This window comes from Bos javanicus, chromosome 20, assembly GCF_032452875.1.
Source record: "Bos javanicus breed banteng chromosome 20, ARS-OSU_banteng_1.0, whole genome shotgun sequence".
Lineage (NCBI taxonomy): Eukaryota > Metazoa > Chordata > Mammalia > Artiodactyla > Bovidae > Bos > Bos javanicus.
Window position 1 is genome coordinate 33,324,939 of NC_083887.1, and position 14,975 is coordinate 33,339,913.

The 14,975-nt window shown below is 40.7% G+C and overlaps 1 protein-coding gene across 7 annotated transcripts in view; it reads left to right on the plus strand.

Moving 5' to 3' along the window:
• The first annotated feature begins 9,342 nt into the window (after positions 1-9,342).
• MROH2B (maestro heat like repeat family member 2B) overlaps positions 9,343-14,975 on the plus strand; it is an 83,014-nt gene continuing 77,381 nt past the window's right edge. For 4 of the 7 annotated variants that reach the window (XR_009731790.1, XR_009731789.1, XM_061393638.1 and 1 more), the window contains exons 1-4: positions 9,364-9,905; positions 11,090-11,151; positions 13,173-13,283; positions 14,523-14,682. Coding sequence is in view for 5 of the 7 variants with exons in the window: in XM_061393638.1 (XP_061249622.1) it covers positions 9,878-9,905; positions 11,090-11,151; positions 13,173-13,283; positions 14,523-14,682 (361 nt within the window). In the remaining 2 variants the exon portion in view is untranslated. Of the gene's footprint in view, positions 9,906-11,089; positions 11,152-13,172; positions 13,284-14,522; positions 14,683-14,975 lie in introns of all 7 variants that reach the window. The other 3 variants (XM_061393634.1, XM_061393639.1, XM_061393637.1) reach the window with 2 other exon arrangements.

The window sequence follows — 14,975 nt, forward strand, 5'->3', positions numbered from 1 at the left end:
CCTGCACTGGTAGGCAGATTCTTTACCACTAGCACCTCCTGGAGTGGGTCAGCATGGGTGGTAATCTGGGCTGGTGACTGGTATGTAGAAGTCTTGGGACTAAGCCCTTTGCCTATGGAATCTGATACCATCTTTGAGTAGGTAGTGTTACAGATGGGTTGAACTCTTGAAAAGAAACCAGCCAAAGTGGAAAACTTCATAACTCATGGGATCCAGATAGGACTCAGTAGGCATCACTTCATTAGTGAGACCAAATTAGGTCTTTATTAAGGTTGCCTGGTCTTCACACCTTATAAAACTTAAAAGTAAGCTTGAAAAGGATCAAATTGTTTATAGGTGACTTGACTCTGTCACAGAACAAAGCTCAAAAATATTCAGTACGCAACAAGAAAAAAAATAATGTCTGCCATCTAATGGGAAAAAAACATTCAAATAAGCAGGAAAATATGACCAATAAGAGAAATAACCATAATCAATAAAGAGAAACAGAAATCACATTCTTTAGGATGTAAACAGCAAGGAAAGTGATTTGTATATTTGCTTTTATAGAATTAATATACCATCAGGAAGCAATGAGGATTTAAGGAATATTATTTAACAAAATATAAATGAGAAATGCTTAAGAAGTAACCACAGTTGGGTAAGGATTACATTCATAAGTATGATTATTTCATTAAATGTCCTGGAAAAGCATGTGTTTTTTTGAAATCAGAAACCATACTCTTAAAACCTCAATAAGCATAATGCTGCTGGATTGATGTGGTCTGACTAGTCTGTTCTTTGGTAACATTACAAATTTGACAAGAACCAGAACAACACAAAATAACAGGAAATGATAACTTAAAGAAAATTTAATCTTCTCACCTAACCATTTTACAGAAGATGTAAGTGAGCCTTGGGTAGATCAAGCAACTTTATTGCTAAACATCTCTATTATTTATTAATGAATATGTCTATTTTCTACTTTAGCCAGCACAAAATGCCGTCATGAGCTCCAGGTTCCTCTTCTGGAATGTGTGTGCTCATCTCTGTGCCCTATAGAAGCAGAAGAAGACTGACACATTAGCACAAGGACCAGCCATGAAAGTTATGTTTTGTTTCTAAATCCTGGGCCTAGAATAGAGTCTTGTGATCTGCCTTCTTTCTGGCAAAAATCCCCATTCTGTAACCAGAAATTTCATTATTTGAAATTTTACCTAATAGCTGTTGATTAAAATGTTTTGACAGAGAAGGCAATGGCACCCCACTCCAGTACTCTTGCCTGGAAAATCCCATGGACAGAGGAGCCCAGTAGGCTGCAGTCCATGGGGTCGCTCAGAGTCAGACACGACTGAGCGACTTCACTTTCACTTTTCACTTTCATGCATTGGAGAAGGAAACAGCAACCCACTCCAGTGTTCTTGCCTGGAGAATCCCAGGGATGGGGGAGCCTGGTGGGCTGCCGTCTATGGGGTCGCACAGAGTCGGACACGACTGAAGTGACTTAGCAGCAGCAGCAAAATGTTTTGAATAGTTTTATTTATTGTTGTTTTTACAAAATTCATTGAACATTTGTAGAATTACAAAAGTTTCTAAAATGAAGCTATCCACATTTTCCCCCCTAAGAGGTTTATTTATTTAATTAATTTATTTATTTTAACTGAAAGATAATTACTTTACTATATTATGATGGTTTTTGCCATACATCAACATGAATTGGCCACAGGTATACATGTGTCCCCCTCATCCTGAACCCCCTCCCACCTTCCTCCCCACCCTATCCCTCTGGGTTGGCCCAGACCACAGGTGTTGGGTGCCCTCCATTCACTGAACTTGCACTGGTCATCTATTCTATATATGGTAATGTACATGTTTCAATGCTATTCTCTCAAATCATCCCATCATCGCCTTCTCCCATTGAGTCTAAAAGTCTGTTCTTTACATCCGAGTCTCCTTTGCTGCCCTGCACGTAGGATCATCATTACCCTCTTTATAAACTGCATATATATGCATTGCTGCTGCTGCTGCTAAGTCTCTTCAGTCGTGTCTGACTCTGTGCAACCCCATAGATGGCAGCCCACCAGGCAGGCTCCTCTGTCCCTGGGATTCTCCAGGCAAGAATACTGGAGTGGGTTGCCATTTCCTTCTCCAATGCATGCATGCATGCTAAGTCACTTCAGTCATGTCTGACTCTGTGTGACCCTATGGACAGCAGCCCACCAGACTCCTCTGTCCATGGGATTCTCTAGGCAAGAATACTGGAGTGGGTTGCCATTTCTTTCTCCAATATATATGCGTTAATATACAGTAATTGTCTCTCTCTTTCTGACTTACTTCACTCTGTATAATGGGCTCCAGGTTCATCCACCTCACTAGAACTGACTCAAATGCCTTCCTTTTTGTAGCTGAGTGATATTCCGATGTGTATGTGTACAACTTTCTTACCCATTCATCTGCTGATGAACATCTAGGTTGCTTCTATGTCCTAATTACTGTAAATAGTGCTGCAATGAACACCGGGGTACATGTGTCTCTTTCAATTCTGGTTTCCTCAGGGTATGCCAAGCAGAGGGATTGCTGGGTCATACTGCAGTTTTTTAAGGAGTCTTCACACCGTTCTCCTTAGTGGCTATACCAGTTTGCATTCCTACCAACAGTGTAAGAAGGTTCCCTTTTCTCCACACCTTCTCCAGCATTTGTTGTTTGTAGACTTGTTGACGATGGCCATTCTGGCCAGAGTGAGATGATATCTCATTGTGGTTTTGATTTGCGTTTCTCTAATAAGGAAGAAAAGTTATGACCAACCTAGATAGCATATTGAAAAGCAGAGACATTACTTTGCCAACAAAGGTCCATCTAGTCAAGGCTATGGTTTTTCCAGTGGTCATGTATGGATGTGAGAGTTGGACTGTGAAGAAAACTGAGCCCCAAAGAATTGATGCTTTTGAACTGTGGTATTGGAGAAGACTCTTGAGAGTCCCTTGGACTGCAAGGAGATCCAACCAGTCCATTCTGAAGGAGATGAGCCCTGGGATTTCTTTGGAAGGAATGATGCTAAAGCTGAAACTCCAGTACTGTGGCCACCTCATGCAAAGAGTTGACTCACTGGAAAAGACTCTGATGCTGGGAGGGATTGGGGGCAGGAGGAGAAGGGGACTACAGAGGATGAGATAGCTGGATGGCATCACTGACTCAATGGACGTGAGTTTGAGTGAACTCTGGGAATTGGTGATGGACAGGGAGGCCTGGCGTGCTTTGATTCATTGGGTCGCAAAGAGTCGGACACGACTGAGTGACTGAACTGAACTGAACTGAATAAGGAGTGGAGTTAAGTATCTTTTCGTGGGTTTATTAACCATCTGTATGTCTTTGGAGAAATGTCTGTTTAGGTCTTTTGACCACTTTTTGATTGGGTTGTTCATTTTTCTGCTATGATATCCACATTTTTATGGCATATCTACAAAGCATTGGAACTATCAAAATTATGAATTAGAAACATGTTTTTAATCTTACAAAAAGTAGGATTCAGTTCAGTTCAGTTCAGTTGACTAGATGGACCTTTGTTGGCAAAGTAGTATCTCTGGTTTTGAATATGCCATCTAGGTTGGTCATAGCTTTTCTTCCAAGGAGAAAGCGTCTTTTAATTTCATGGCCGCAGTCACCATCTGCAGGGATTTTGGAGCCCAGGAAAATGAAGTCCCTCACTGTTTCCATTGTTTCCCCATCTATTTGCCATGAAGTGATGGGACCAGATGCCATGATCTTAGTTTTCTGAATGTTGAGTTTTAAGCCAGCTTTTTCACTCTCCTCTTTCACTTCCATCAAGAGGCTCTTTAGTTCCTCTTCACTTTCTGCCATAAGTAAGATTACTTATTACAAAAAATAACAGAATCCCATTTGTTTCTTCATAATCAAAGTAAAGGATTTTCTAAATACAAGATAATCACCCATAGGCAATGGAATTGTCTCTTTTTGATGATACTTTTAATTTATTTTTCTCTAAAGTAAAAACAGTCAATTACAAAAATTAATACAGCAGAACTTAATTTGAGGACAAAGGTCCATCTAGTCGAAGCTATGGTTTTTCCAGTGGTCATGTATGGATGTGAAACTTGGACTATAAAGAAGGCTGAGTGCCAAAGAATTGATGCTTTCCAACTCTGGTGTTGGAGAAGACTCTTGAGAGGCCCTTGGACAGCAAGGAGATCAAACCAGTAAATCCTAAAGAAAATCAGTCCTGCATATTCATTGAAGGGACTGGTGCTAAAGCTGAAACTCCAATACCCTGGCCACCTGATGCAAAGAACTGACTCATTGGAAAAGACCCTGATGCTGGGCAAGATTGAAGGCAGGAGGAGAAGGGGACGACAGAGAATGATATGGCTGGACTCAATGGACATGAGTTTGAGCAAGCTCCAGGAGTTGGTGGCAGGCAGGGAAGCCTGGTGTGCAACAGTCTATGGGGTCTCAAAGAGTCAGACATGACTGAGTGACTGAACTGAACTTAATTAGAAATATTTGTTGGCAATATAAGAGCACAATGAATGAAACAATTGAAAAGAATATCACAGTATATTTTTAGAACTATTTTTCTATCCCTTAAAAATATACTGATGATTGTTTCTTCTAAGATTTATATACTTGGGCAGTTACAGAACCCAAGTAATCCATTCTGAAACACTGAGGTAATGCAAGAATCTTACTTTGAATTATCTAGCAACTGTTAAAGGTGAATTCCTCAACCAGAAAGATAATGTTGTATTTCTCACTAATGCAACCTGCAGAAGACTCTTGAGAGTCCCTTGGACTGCAAAGAGATCAAATCCATCAATCCTAAAGGAAATCAACCCTGAATCTTCACTGGAAGGTCTGAGACTGAGGCTGAAGCTCCAATACTTTGGCCACCTGACACGAAGAGCCAACTCATTAGAAAAGACCCCAACGCTGGGAAAGATTGAAGGCAAAAGGAGAAGGGGGCAGCCAAGGATGAGGTGGTTAGGTAGCATCACTAACTCAATGGACATGAATCTAAGGAAACTCTGAGAGACAGTGGAGAACTGAGGAGCCTGGTGTACTGCAGTCCATGGGGTTGCAAAGATGTGTACACGACTTAGAGAATAAACAAACAACAAAACAGCAAAAAAATGCAACCAGAGGGTCCAAGAAGCCACTGACAGTTAAAATTTAGTCCTTCTAAAATCTCTTGAGGGCAAACAGGCTCCAGAAAGCAGAAAGCAAACTCTTGTGATGCCAGACCACAAGAGAGGCAGGGTGTTTAGAGGTACAAAGGGCTCCTGTCGTGTCTGTCACTACTCCAAATTACAAAACAGACTGTATTCTTCTCCTGACATCTATTAGTAACAAAACTATAATAGAAATGCCTACTATGAGAAAGTGAAATTTTCTCTGCCGTGTCTGACTCTTTGCAACCCCACGGACTATACAGTCCATCGAATTCTCCCAGGCCAGAACACTGGAGTGGGTAGCCCTTCCCTTCTCCAGGGGATCTTCCCAACCCAGGGATCAAACCCAGGCCTCCAGCATTGCAGGCCGATTCTTTACCAGCTGAGTACCAGGGAAGCCCAAGGGGAAAGAATTTGCTAGAAAATTACTTACTCATCTGCAGGAGTTTAAATCACCTGTCACTTGAGAGTGAAGCCATTTTATAAATCCATCTGCAAGTTCCCTTGACAAGACTAAACTCTTAAGCTTCTTCTGAATTTCTGAGAGATAACCTTAAAACCATAGTCTCAGTTTTTAAATGCTGCATGCTTAATAACATACAGAAGAGTAACTGCTGTTTATACATGTTTCACATTAGCAATTCATAACTAATGTCTCCTGAGGGTTATTAATCAAGAATCACTAATTGAAGTCAGTCATTTGTGAGAACATGTTCATGTGCCTTCCCTTGCTGTCCATAGCAATGGCTGCCTTGTATTCAATCCCTAGATGCTCCTCCGACTTCCTCTCTCTACATCAGTGGTCCCCAACTTCCGGGATCTAATGCCTAACGATCTGAGGTGGAGCTGATATAATAATCATAGAAATAAAGTGCGCAATAAATGTAATGTGTTTGAATCATCCTGAAAGCATCTCCCTGACCCAGTCCATGGAAAAATTGTCTTTCAAGAAATCGGTCCCTGGTGCCAAAAAGACTGGGGACCCTGCCCAACATCGCTGCTGCCATCAGGGCAAGGAAGAAGGAAGATTCCATGCTGGATTTATGTGCGGGAGAGGGTGAGAATTCCCTGTCCACAAAAGGGCAGTCTAAACAATTCATTTATACATTTGTTGTTCAGTCGCTCAGTCGTGTCCGACTTTTTGTGACCCCATGGACTGCAGCACTCCAGGCTTCCCTGTACTTCACCATCTCCTGGAGTTTGCTCAAACTCAGGTCCATTGAGTCGGTGATGCCATCCAACCATCTTATCCTCTATCGTTTCCTTATACATTTAGTGTTTGGAAATGCAAAACAACACTGTGCGTGGTTTTGGTTTCACTGAGAAAGTAAAAACAAAGTTGCTTCATGCAGGGAAAGATTTTCAGATTAACTAACCAGATCCTTTCATCTTTGCTACTAAAAAACTCAAATTCAGTCCAGAGAGATTGATTTTTCCCTGAGTAAAACAACTAATTTGTAGCAGGATTTGGATATACTCCAAGCTCCTAAACTCCAAGTCTCATACTATTTCTTCATTTCACTTTTGTTTCCTATGTGAATTCCGCTCTGAAGAAAGAAAGAATTTTGAATGTATATTTTATCATAGTATCATGTCTGAATACTTTACATCTGCATTGAAAAGAGTAGCAGTCTAAATCTTGTTAAATAAATAAAAAATCAAGAAATGCTATTACTTATGTTTACTATTCATGTTGATGACAAAATAGAGTAATTAGAAGGCCTGTGGGCTTCTACTTAGAAAAAAGAGGAATTGTGTTCCTCTGTATGTTATTCAGAGGACTCATCTCCACTGTCATATAGACTATCTCAAGCACTACCCCGGTGCTCTATGGACAGAGTTCACAATCCATTTGGGCTCTTTGTTTATGCCTTTAGTGTAACTGTCACTACACTGGATCATTTGTCAGTCAGCTGTGTCAGTGGGATGGCTTCGCCCCTCTGATTGCAAGTTCCTTGAGGTTACAGCATAGCCTCTCATCACGATACGTTCAAGCACCTCCATCATGGAGCTTCTTGCCCAACAAGTAGACAGTAAGTGTGTGTTGAATTGAACCACAGTGAACTATACTGGACATCATTCTTTAGTTGTTATTGCTTCCTACAAGAAGAAAAAGCAAAGAAAGAGGAAGAGAAACAAGAGACAGAAGAGAGACCAGAGAGGAGGAAAGGAGCCAAAAGAGGACAAGAGGGAGAGGAGAGAGGAGGAGAGAGGAGGAGAGAAGGAAGGGAAAATAAAAAAGGGGAAATAAAAAGAGGAAAATGGAAACTAAGGCATCTTTAATTTGTCTGTGAAATTACCAACTCGTATTTCTTGCCCTTCTGGGTGCTAGAGTACTAGGGATTAGGCTTATATCATGAAACTAACAAAAATTCAGAGCCTAAATTTCATTTTTGATATCTTTTATAAGATTCAATATTTCATTTAAAGAACAAAAGGATTTGTGTTAAGGTTTAAGGAATTGTGCTCTATAATGAAACCATTAAAACCACAAAAATTTAAAATTTGATTTTCATAAAATTTTAATTTCTATAATATTTTTATATTATTTTCACATATCTATTCTCACATAGCCTTATATTTTTCCTTTACTGCCTTATTAATATCCTTGTCCAATAACACTGCATTTGGGAACATAGTGCTCCCATAGTACACATAGGGTTGAGTGGTATCATTTGACAAGTCACACTGAAAGGGGATGGTTATACCATACCCAGAGAGACACCCTAGTTCTTTAGCAAGGTGAACATCAACTCCCCTGCAATCAAACATCTAGAAACAATACATCATTAATTAGCACATGCCATCCCATTAGCTTTGAGAATTAGGGTTTAGGATGCTACTAGGGCTTCAGAGAAATCAAACCCATATTGTGCTAGTCTAGCACAAAAAGTAGGAAATAATAGGAAAATGACTTTTTTAAAAATATATCTGCAACACTACTTTATGAAAAGAGAGATCTATGAGTAAATTGCTTTATCTGAAAGAACATTTAACAAAAAGTTGTTTTGATTGCCCTGATGAATAAATTACAAAGTCAGTATAAATCAATCATCTCCTAACTTCCCTAATCTCTGTGAAATCAATAAAATCTTTATGTAGAGACACTCAAAAAAATCATTTGCCACCATTCATGAAAAGAATAAGAAATTGATTGTAACAATCAGCTGAATCACTGTCTTAGTATTGATTCTGTTTCACAGTGTTCTTTAAGATTCTAAAAGCACATCATTTCTAACATTTTCATTTCGCTATAAGACATTAAGAGATTCCAGTTTCCTCTCATCACCTCATCACCTCTCTGACCCACTAATTCTTAGCCTATCCTCCAATGGGTGAGTGAGTCATTGTTCTGAAGATGAGCAGCTGCTATTCTCACAAAAACACAATGAAGAGCCTCCAAGTAAGTGCTAAATTTTCAATTATCCACTAATGGGTGATTGCACAAAGATCTTGGCAAGTGCTTCTCAGACTTTAGTAGACCTAAGAATCAGTCAGGGTACTCATTAAAAATACAAATTGCAAGCCCCTTTGTAATTTACCAGGTATGAGGTGTCCCTGAAGGATGGACATTTTTAAATAAGGACAACAGGTGATTCCTGATATAACACACTTGTGGACCACACTTTGAGAAACAGTGATGCTGACTTGGGAAGCTGAAAATGCTTCTAATCACCAGCCTACTGAAGACCTCTACAACAGATCCAGAGTGAAAATACCTATAAGAAGGACAATGAATCCAAAGGTTTAGGCCAAAGCACCCAGCCTTGGAATCTGAAATATCCTTAATGAAGGGAAGATAGCTGGAGAAGCAGCAGAAGCTGAGACTTGTCCTGGGCCCCTCTCCTCAGCCCCTTTCACACTCAGACCTACAGACTGCTGGTACCCCACTCCCACTTCCTCTGACATCTACCACCTTAACATACAATCTGGACATACACTGAAAGTTGTGAATAGATTTAAGTTTGCCGGTGCGTGGAGAACAGACTGAAGTACTAGTAAAGTTGAAAGTGTTATAGCCAAGAGATCTGGATAAAGAATGACTTGAAAATAAGAAGAGAGAATGAAGTCAGAGGAAAAAAGCCTGAGCCTGGAGTGAGGGCAGTATCCAGATCAAGTCAGTGACAGAGGGGATGGGGAGGGAGGCTGAGAAGGTCTGGGCTCTTCTGCTGTCAGTTGGACATTCCATTCAACTGCCCGTGGTGGGCATTCCAGTCCACTGACCATGCCTAGTTTGTGTGACTGACTTTCACCAGGTAGAACAATCAACAAGGTCACCATAAAATTTTGACCAACACCAGGCCAGTAAAGTGACCACTGAAAACAATTTCCAAATTTGTAATCAATGGACCCACGTTTAAGGAGAAGAACTCCTTTGGTCTACCAAAATGGTTTGAGTTTCAGTCTCTAATTTCTTCCTTCTCAGATACTCTGGTCTCCACCAAAAGGACACTATTTGGTGAGATGAAGCCATTTTGTTGGTCAGCAGGAGCTCAGAAGCAAGAAAATGTCCCAGTGGTAGAATACAGCATCATCTTCCTCAGCAGCAGCCCATCACTGGAAGTTTCCAGAGCATTGTGCCAATCGAGTGGTGGACGGACTTTCATTTAGAGACCCTTATGTGAGAAAATTGCAAACCTGTTTCTTGGACTTGTTAGCCTTACTGTTTCTGATACTTAGGTGCTGTCTCTTAGAGAGCCTGAAACAGCCAAGACATGGCTGAGGACATGGAGGAATCTGCAGGTAAGCGTCACTGGACCCTGAGGAGTTAGATATTTTGTGTCTGTGTGACCATGTACATATGGTGGGGAATAGTGAGCATGATTTAGGGAGATCTGTACACCTGAAAGGTTTTATGAAAAATTATATTAAAGTAAGATTGTTTCTCTCCACTCTCCTTTCATTCCAAAATAATAAAAATCACCAGATTATAAATTATAATTATAAAGGACCAGTGAAGGACTGGGAGCCTGAGAGATGATTGTGTTTTACCTCTTTAAAAACGTATAGTCTATTTGAAGAGAAAGTGCCTACAACACAAAGGCAATTTCTTGTTTAATCTTCAGTGCTGGCAGAGTCCTTTGGAAATATTCTGCTTTGCCAAAAACGACTGTATGAAAGGGTGATGTTGTTTGATTTGGAGGCTTATGGAAAATCATTACATCCAAAAGGATCCCTCCTACCAACTTGCTGTGTGGTGTGAAATTTCTCAGTTCCCTTGACTCAAATATGTCTTTTCAGTTTTCCAACGTGCTTTATTCAAATAATGCCTGGAATGTGCAAGTCAAAAATATTTGGATCATTTTTAGAAAAGAACAAGGTTGCATGAGCATGATACCAGAAGAGCTGGCAGGCCCAGAAGGGAAGTCAGAGAAAAAGAGGATGTGAATAAATAGGATGGAGGGGAGCATGGAGGACGGAGGTAGAAAATAACCAGCTCTATCACACTCCTGCCTTCCCCTACTCAAGTCAGGCATAAGGGGCTCAGTTCATGGAATCTGAGAGGGGAGCCTTGCTGAAGAGGATATAGAGTGATACCTACATGACTGGAGGGATTAATTGGGACATAGCATCTTCTGTCTTCCCCTACGTGTTTAATTTAGGTTTTGAAGAAAAAATACAAAGCATCTTCTATTGTCAAGTATATGAAATATACATGACACTGTTCCTGCCATCAAAGAGCTGGCAGTCAAGAGGGAAGAGGAGAAAAGTAGGAGGAAGGGAGAGAGGGAGAGAGAAAAGAAAGGGAGAGAGAAGGAAAGAAGAAGAGAGAGGAGAGAGAGAAGAGAAAGAGAAGGAGAGAGAAGTGAACACTGCAAAGTAATTAACAGGAGGGCATTTCAGCATGTGTTTTTTTTTTTTTTTTTAATGTTTACAATGTTGTATTGGTTTTTGCCATATTTAATTCTTTTCCCATCCATTTTTAGAGATTTTGGGAGATATTAACCTCACTCTTGGCATGCTGAACAAGGAAGATAATATTAGCAAGGTAAGGAAAAGAGAGAAAAATCTCTTCCCCATTCACTTTTTCTAGTCCAGTTATTGCAACATTTCATCTGCATCCTTCTTTGCTTCAACTTCTTCTTTTCTTTCTGGCTTCTTAAGTGGTATTCAGTTTTTCAGAAAATGCACTTTCATGGAAGTCATTTTAATGTTTCCACCATGACACTTGGCATTTGAGGATTCAGAGTATCCGGTTGTAGAAGCTAGCAAAAGAATGTCCCCTTCCATAACCTTATGCAGATAGATGTGGAAAGAGGGGGATGCCAGAGTCACAACCACGTGGGTTAGAGCCTACTCCTGTGTACTCTGAGGGTTAGCAGACATTTTTTGGTGCGGACCAAATGTTTTATGAATGTTTTGGACAGGACCAAATGACCTGCAAGGAATTTGAGGGCTCCTATGAGAAAATTCCCAAAGATCAAACCAGTCAATCCTAAAGGAAATCAACCCTGAGTATTCACTGGAAGGAATGAGGCTGAAGCTGAGGCACCAGCACTTTGGCCACCTCCTGGGAAGAACCGACTCACTGGAAAAAATCCTGATGTTGGGAAAGATTGAAGGCAGGAGAAGGGGGCGACAAAGGATGACCGGTGTGTCCATCATGGACTCAATGGACATGAGTTTGAGCAAACTCCGGGAGACACTGAAGGACAGGTGTGCTGCAGTCCATGGGGTCGCAGAGAGAAAGACAGCGCTTAGCGACAGAACAGCGAACAACAGCAACGACCCATCTGTATGCTATTCCACAAATAGAGATGAATTTCTCTGAGATTTGAAGGTTTTTCTGGCTTCAATAACCTTTCGTAAAATAACAATGCTATCTTTCATAGAACACTTATCTAGGGCACTTGATTCTTTCCAAACAATAATGCATTGTATTATGGTCACTCCTCACAACTTTGTGATATAGGTGTTGTTATTTCCATTTGACAGCTAAGAAAAGTGAGGCCCAGAGAAGTAACATGCTTGAGAATAGTAGACAAGCCCATTTGATTCCAAAATAATGCTCCTAATCATTATTCAGTGTAACCTCCCTGTGAAGGGCGGTGCCTACACCTTTATCTCTTAATCCAGTGGTTCTCAACCCTGATTCCATATTAGAATCCTGTATGCAAAGTGAGTTATCTCACACCTTAAACACAGGCATAGTACCTCAAGGTAACATGCCTGAGGCTCTTGGAGATTTCAGAAGACCAGTCTCTCATCTTCCAAAGGCCTTGTGGCCATCTAAGAGATTGAGAAGAGCCCTCACACAAAACATCTGCTCAAGCCATGTAGTTCCCAGAGGCTGCAGCTCTGTGGAAAGGAGTTCACAACTTCTCCTCCACAGAGGCATAGATGAAATAAGGGCTTACAAATCCCCTTTAGGAACAAGTTGCATAACTTTCAGCCTCTTGGGGAATGACATCATATTCCTTAATGCTATAGGTGCTCTTTGGTAGTAAAAGCAACAATTAGGGTGATGGGCATTTCCATTGCCCTGAGGGCCCTACAACAGAGGATTTCGAGAGACTTTAGTATGTCAAGTGACCCATTCCTGCCTTCAGTTAGATATTGCCTTAGAAATATGGTCATATTAAAACAGGTTTTAGAATGAACTTCGCTTTACCTATAAGCCTTTGATTCCTAAAGATGCATATTATGTTAAGTGCATGTGTGCTCAGTCATGTTCACTTCTTTGCTACACCATGGACTGTAGCCTGCCAGGCTCCTCTGACCTTGGAATTTTCCAAGCAAGTATACTGGAATGGGTTGCCATTTCCTACTCTGGGGAATTTTCTGGACCCAGGGACCGAACCCACGTGTCTTGGGTCTCCCGCATTGGCAGGCAGATTCTTTACCACTGTGCCATCTGGGAAGCCTATATTATGTTAAGGAAGCCTCAATTAGGATATATAAAATCTCGTAGATACTTTGCTTAGTTTAATGGTATTATTCATCTGGATATATTCTGACTCTTTTAGTTTTGCAACTCAAATTTCTGTGTATAACTTTGTATGTTCACAGGAAGACATTTATGGTCATCTCGCTTCCATTATTCAGAATACTGACATCTTGGATGATGCAATTGTCCAAAGGTTGATTTATTATGCTTCTAAGGACATGAGAGATGACAATGTAAGTTTTATCCTTAATGATGCATCAGTGTCAGGGCCAGTAACAGGTCTTTATGTGACGCAACTGCACCCATGTAGACATCCATAAACATTTTTTACATCACTACAAGGACCATAGATCACTTCTATTTGTTTTTCATGGTAACCTGGATATTATTTACCCCATCACAGATGAGGAAACCAAGGTAGAGCTTCGAAAAGTTTTAGAAGTAATATCCCATTCACTTTTAGGTGAGGAAATTGGTGCTTAGAGAGATTGTTTGCAAAGTAACACAGCTATCTATCAACAGAATGAATAAACTAGAACCCAAATTTCTTCATTCCCATGTGAATTCCTATCTCTTCATATGCCTAATTGTCCATGTATACTAGGCATTGTGTCTGAAAAATTATTTGTAGAAGTAGTTTGAGTCTTACATTATTTCCTTCCAGAAAGGATTTTCACTTGTTTATCTGCCGAGGCACAAGCAATCTAATTTCAAGGCTTGGGATTTTTCTGGGCAACTTCCGTAACTCAAGGTTGGACTCTAGTCCCCGGAGAGCCAATTTAACCTCCCATATGAACGCAGCTCTTAAAACATAGGATGACCAGGGTCTCGCTCTTGGTTGGCCCTGAATTCTGACTATTGTCCCGAAAAGCTGCAACGCAGTCCCAAAGGCAAAATTCACATCTCTGGATTTCCAGTCTTGTCCAGATTTCAATTCAGTAATTCATTCCACCTTATATTGTGATTGTCTTTGATGTTTCTATGAGTATATTTTTTAATATCTTGCCCAGCACTTTTTCTTTTCCTCAGCAGGAAAGTGGATCAAATTGACTTCATTCACCATTACCAAAAGCAAAGGCCCCTCCAAATATCTCCAACATTAAGGATAATTAGATCAGGACAATACTAAAACTCAAAGCTCTGGACTCCCAGCCCATTTTTCTTTCTCCATTCCCTTCAGTAATTCATACCACTTAAACGTAAATCTTAAGTTCACGGTACCTGATTAATTAGCTAGAAAATATGCATTGCCTCGAGTTTACAAGAACTCTATGAAAACCTGGCTTTGAGAAGCTTTTGAATCACATCCGCTTCCCAGCTGCTGACATCTACCCTAGAGTCTTCCACACAGGGTTTGTAACAGCCTGTTCTCCCTCGATTGAAAAGGTAGAGAACTTATAAATATTATGTCAACTATTTCCCCTCTGCTGATTCATGCTGGCTGTTATTGTTATCTTCCTTTTCTTCTTCAGATCCTCAGAGAAATCAGAATGCTAGCTGGGGAGGTATTGGTGTCTCTTGCTGCACATGACTTCAACTCTGTAATGTATGAAGTACAAAGTAACTTCAGGATTCTGGAGCTACCAAACGAGTTCGTTGTGCTTGCCCTGGCTGAACTGGCAACCAGCTACGGTACGGAGGGAATAGCCTCCACATTTTCCCTGGGAAACCATCATTTTAATTGTCTAAACCCAAATGGGAGCAAACAGCAGAGGGGGAGTGTCTCTCCTACTTCCTTCGGTACTAAAGAAATACTGACCCGTTTGGGCTGCTGTTTGTGAGCTTGGATGGGCCTGCCCTCCAGCCATGGGTCCACGCTGCTCTGAATTTGGCTGGACTCTTTCTCCCACTTTCACCTCTCCTTTCATCTGGCCTTGTGTTTGCAGAAGCACATTTTCCACAAGGCATATTCTGCAAACCACTCA